A 6,119-nucleotide genomic window follows, 5' to 3' on the forward strand; every position below is an offset into this window, starting at 1 on the left:
ATCAAGAACTACTGTATCAGAAAAACCCTTTTACGAATTGCGTTTCATGAAATTTTCCTGTGATAGAGTGGGATATTTAAGTGACCTTTAACCTTAATCGGAATGCAGTTTAACACTTGTGATTTAGTATTCCCACAAATAAAAGCATGATGACCGCGAAATAAATAAAATGTTGTTTTTTTGAAACGGAGACTGAAACAGAGCTCGTGAAAAACAGCGATCCTAAAAGATTGTTTTTGTCTAAAAACACGCCGGGAATAATTATTGTCATTATTTAAGTGTTACTGCGGAGGCAGAAAAAAATATCAAGATATTAGTCACATATTAAGATATCAGTGACACTATATCGGTTTAAGATTCAATACCATACAGTAGATAAACGGATAATACAGAGGAAACGTGCCTTGTTGGGGCCTCTCTCGTCAGTTTATGACGTCATACAGTTTTAACAGAACTCATTTTCTTTTGGAGGTAAGGAAAGTGCACAAAGTGCGCGTGACAAAAATCGCAGACGACAAAATCAGCTGTTTTAAGGAGATGCTTCCGAACTTTTATGACGCGTTCCTGAAGCCACCAGTCGATGTTATTAATTACCCCAAGGATGAACGAACAAACGATAACATCAAACCTTGCGACGATTTATACCGAAGGTCTAGGAAACTGGCCATCAAAAGACCATTTTCAAAGGTCTGGGAGAAAGTGAAAGTGTTAGAAATGCCGGACATACACAATGATTACCTTTTTTCAAGTCAGATGAAAGCATGTGAACAACAAAAAAATGAACAGAATCCTCAAGCAAAAAGACCACGCAGATTCTATGTTGGTGATCATCATGCAATAGATGGGCAAGAACCAAGATCATCGATTAGGCTTTTCTCGGGAACAGGGATGAAATGTTCTACCAACAGGTCAATGCCAATCTCGGAAGTAAACCAGTCAAATCAACAACAGTGTTTCGTTGTGAAAGAAAAGGAAATGACGGCCTTTTTTAAACTGATGAGTAAGTATTTTACAGAATTATTGTAAAAATACCTGAAACATGACACTGTTTATTGCTGTCTGTGTCATTAGACACGACTAGTATAGTAGAGCTGAGCACAGGAGCATGTCTAGTTGTAACGGTTACATTAAAAATAGCCAGAAATACAGTAGATATGCCCGTGGCTCGAAGGAGGCCATTTCTACCGCATATACCTAATATGCTAAATTTAATCAATCCGTTGTGGATAAAAGAGGCAATAAATGAATTATTAATAGATTCTATCAATAAATCGGATCATTTAATCATTTATCATATTAAACTGATAGTTTATTTCTTACGATGAATTGAATCAATTTTTAATATGACTACTGTATATGAATTCTTTTTCTTTTCTTTTTATATTTGTTGAATTATCAAAATAAAAAAAAATTAATTGGATTAAAGGGTACATGATTTTTGTTGATAGGCTATTAAAATCTTACAAAAGAATTATTGAAATTGATAAACCATTTATTTGCCATACCTTGTTAAGCTTAAACAAAAATACTGGTGTTTCCACTAATCCTACCAACCCTGTACTTTAAAAAGTGTGTGCCTAGGCCTACTCTGAAGGTTTTTTTTACCATTTTTAAGGAAAGACTAGTATCAATGTAAAGATTGCTTGTCTATATATCTTAAGAAAACATATTTAAAACATAAGATTTCCCCTTCCAACCTACCTGTTTTTTAGGTATGTTATTGATATCAGAAACACAAGCATTATTTTTTCAGGCCTTTAATTAAACGTTTAAAAATACATATAATGCCTACTGTGTACAAGTCTACAGTACTGATTACATACATTAGAATATCCTAAGTATATAAGTCAGAATACATTTCTATGCATCATACCAATTAATGTCCAGGGATCTGTGTCAGTAAGTCTCATAGATTACACAGATTTCTGCTTTGTTTGATAAGAGATTTCTGTTTTGTTCTAGATGATGATCATCTGCAAGACTTCCTTTACATGGACAAGTGTAAAAGAATTTCTGACAAGGTAAAAAAAATGGTCTGCCAGACAAAATTTTTAGAACAGTAGAACTTTGATTTGAAAAATTTTCGGCAAAAAAAATTAACAGGAAAAAGCTACGATTGACTTTTAAAAAAAGGTACAAGCACCTGTTTTGGGGGTGACCCCATCACTATTAGTCATAATAATGGCCTGATGGATTTTGATCAAATTTCATGCGAAGGATTATTGGGTGATGGAGACATGCTGTTGTGTAAATCACAGGGGCTTAACCCAGAATGAAAAATTTACCCCAGGGCCCGATACCTAGATCAGTTGTCGTTCTTGGTCATAGAAACTTGTCAAGCCCCTGTGCCAGGCTGTGGTGTAAATAGAAGGTCTCACTCTGTCTCCCCGGATATAAAAGGGCAGAAAGCAAAATGTAAGTTAAAGGGAATTAAGTGTTGACTGCAAGAAGTGGTGCTAAGGGGCAGATCCCAAAATGGAAAATGAAATATCCATGTGAGCGATGCAGGCCCCATTGGCCTCTTGGTTATGAATACATTATAATATAATACAAATTACAATGATTGCAATATGTTTCTTAACCTGTGCTGTATATATATCATGTTAAATGTAATCATTCAATTCACAGATCATGTTGTAATAGCTCAATTGGTGATGTTGTTTACTTGTAAAATATTTAGTGTTCTTTTGTTTCAGTATCTAATTGCCATGGTGTTTGCCTTTTTTAAAAGAGCACAATTGAAGATCAGAGAGTACACGAGGATGAATTTCTTCATTGGCTTGTAAGTGATAAATTCATGCAAAACTTGCATTACTGCATGGTCTCACGAATTGTATGGTTCAGACCCTGTGCCCTCAAGGCCTTTGATATTGTTTTTTTTTGTTGGTGTATACACTGTATGTAAATTTAGGTTGAATTTGGAAAAAATTCAACTTAATATTTGAAGTGGCACCTAATACTGGACCTAATAGATACCTGGCAAAATCCCTGACTTCATGTAGGAAAACTCTAGAAAACTGAGGAATCCAGCACCTATTTCATAGTGAAAACCCTCATTGATGAATTTCTGACCTTAAAAATAATCTAAATTGTACAATCTGAAATTTCTGATGTTCATTTGGCAATTTCTCTCATCAATAAGTTAAACTTATCCAGCAATTTATTTATTTTCATGGAGAAGTAATAAAATAAATATTGAAATGAAAAGTTCTATCGATTTCTTTATAGATATTTGGCAAATGACATGGAAGAAGATGATGAAGAGGCTAAATATGAAATTTTTCCATGGGCTCTTGGTCACAAATGGAGAGACAGATTCCCAAGATTCCTTCGAAGAAGAGACTTGTTTTGGGCTAAGATCGGATACAAAGCTGTAGTCAGCAAGCGCTGCTGCGAAGAGGTAGGCACAAATGTTAGATGTTATGTTACATGTATTTCAAACTTGTGTGGTAATTGAGTCTCATTTATCAGAAGTTGCAACAGATCATTGTCTTGAGAATATAATTAAAATATAAATGAACCAATAAATGATTATTCCTATTTAGTAATCAATTAATGATTTATTGTTTAGGCATTGGATCATAAATTTATATATGGCATTTTGGGATGAAATATCTATCTTTTAGATGTTTTTTTTATCAATTAGGAAGGAAATGTCCAGAATCTTGACTGTAGGATACTTTATTTTCTGCGAATGTATGGAAGTAAAAGCCTGAACTAGAATATCTTAATTGTAGATAATGGAAATAGACAAGGAATCTCTATTATGGAGGAGAAATCGCCCACTTCATCATGGTGGGGCGGTGAGGAGTTACAATAAAGACCCTGATGACGATGGCTACCCCAGAGGCCCGGAAGCATCTCCAAGGTCCTGTTCCGATTGCAACAATGACAGTCAGTACCATTCTGCTGCTAGTCCTGCATCATGTTTTCTATCTTCTGTGGATCACTCTCCTATTATTTCTGATGGGCAAAAATCAACTTTTGATATGAAACGTAAGTGAATTGAACACTTCTTTTAAGGTGTTAAATGCAGGCATTCCTCAAACATGGCTGGAATCCTGACCTATGACAATGGTTATAGTGTGTTTTTGAAAGCTGTGATGTGTATGACTTGAGCAGCTAGATTGGAGCCAAAAATCCGTTTGTTTTCTAACCCTCACAAAAAATATATTTTTCAGACATCATGGGTTATACCGTGACCTAATGAAATTGTCAATAGTATTATGCCAAAGCAAATTACTTTTTTTACCAGATTCTAATTATGCTGATGTTGATATTGAATTTTTGGTTTGATAATTTTTACTTTCTATTCCAACAGATGATCAAATAATTCATGTAAATTTTATTTAATAAGAATGATTCAGTTAATTTTATGCTGATCAATTTTTATCATTTATTGTATACTTGCATAATAGATAGTTTCACTTGCTCCCATTTGATATGGACTGTTTCAGAAACAGCTAGATCTGCCCAGAAGAAAAAGTACTCTTTAAGAATCCACAGTACTTTGTAGCTTGTAATTATGATTTTTTTTCTCCTTTCTTAGCTCTGAAGATTACTCTACCACAAGATGATGCTTGGCCAAGTTTAGAGGAATGACACCTGCTGATGAAGAGGAAGGAAAACATTTATCTGTATTAACCTTCAACTATCAAACTTTGTGATAACATTTTGTTTCTTTGGAATCAAATCTATAAGTGCTGGCTACTTAATAATTTATCAGACTGTTTTACATATTAAAGCCATTTGCAATGCTAGAATATTTGTGTATTTGTACATAAAGGGGATTGGGAAGAAGAGTTCTTTATATGTGATCAATTTCTATTTTCTCCTCATTGGTTTTAGATTTGCACCTGATTAACACGAGTCAAGTAGTTATATACATTTAACAAAGGATGACACTAACTGCTATTGCTGCCATATATTTTGAAGTGATGCAGCCAGTGTTACCCCAGGATGTGTCTCTTGTGTGACACTTGATGTTGGGAGTGCTGAAAGTTGCTCTAAATGCTTCAGGACATTCTCCCACCAACCCTGATGTAGAAAAATATCCACAAACTCTATACTGTTCAAAGAGCTTATTATAATTCTGAAAAAAACATAATGAATGCTTCAGGGATCGAAGAGACCAAACCAGTATTCAACAAATTGTTAAAAAGTTTGAAGTTTTTGACCTCGAAGAAAGCAAATTCCATTCAATTAAAAAATCAGTAGGCAACACACATAACATAATATATATATCCATATGCATGATATATCTTTAAAGTTGCATATTCTGACCTTTGACATCATGTACACATGATTAAAAGCATACTGACTGGAAGGTACAAAAGTTGTGACCAACGTTTGTTTTTGAATTTTTAAGATTTGATGGATGTAATTTACTACTTATCAAATGTGATCAATTATTTCTTTAACTAAGAATAATTTGGAAACTTTTTGAAAAATTTGCCTCTGAAGTAGGTCGTCATTTATCCCAGTATGCCATGTGGCCAACATCATGCATACGGGCCCATTATAAAGAGGTTCATTCAAGATTTTACTACATTTGCCACAAGTAATGTTGAAAGCTGGTCAAGATTATTCATTTAAACAAGCTTGATTGGCCTTCGTTGCAGCATGCTACTGGCCCAATTTCATGACCATGTGCCTTATAGTTATTGAGAAATTGTTAGCAATTGTAACAAACTTTACTCCTGGCCTTGGATTTAATTTTTTAAGAAATCCTATTGCATCTGAACAACAAATCCTAAAGCATAAGATTGTGCCCACATGCCCCTGGCTTTTGTGGTTCTGCTTAATCATTCCAATCAAAAACAAAAAACATTTCACATTTATAGTAAAAAAAACTTTATTGACAAGCGAATGTCAGATTGTTCATATACATAAATATACTTTGATAACAATGACACAGCAATGCAATAAATATGGCAACATTTATAGTATCTTCAGGTAAAATGGTATTGTCTCACACGCATATATATATATAATTTTGTAAATACAAACAAATGATAAAATATATAAAAAAAAAAGAGAATAATAATCAAAATATAAGTATGTATGGGCTAGTCTTACTCTTCTTTACAAGAGGCCCATGGGGCCTGTATCGCTCACCT

General features: G+C 33.9%; 1 protein-coding gene across 1 annotated transcript; it reads left to right on the forward strand.

Annotated features, from left to right (window-relative positions):
- Nucleotides 1-501: 501 nt before the first annotated feature.
- Nucleotides 502-5,299, forward strand: LOC117320331 (speedy protein A-like). Its single transcript, XM_033874937.1, has 6 exons — nucleotides 502-1,000; nucleotides 1,963-2,021; nucleotides 2,697-2,782; nucleotides 3,229-3,400; nucleotides 3,738-3,996; nucleotides 4,550-5,299. The coding sequence occupies exons 1-6, from the start codon at nucleotides 538-540 to the stop codon at nucleotides 4,600-4,602; spliced, it is 1,092 nt and encodes a 363-aa protein (XP_033730828.1). The 5' UTR covers nucleotides 502-537; the 3' UTR covers nucleotides 4,603-5,299.
- The last annotated feature ends 820 nt before the right edge of the window (nucleotides 5,300-6,119 follow it).

This window comes from Pecten maximus, unplaced genomic scaffold, assembly GCF_902652985.1.
Source record: "Pecten maximus unplaced genomic scaffold, xPecMax1.1, whole genome shotgun sequence".
NCBI lineage: Eukaryota > Metazoa > Mollusca > Bivalvia > Pectinida > Pectinidae > Pecten > Pecten maximus.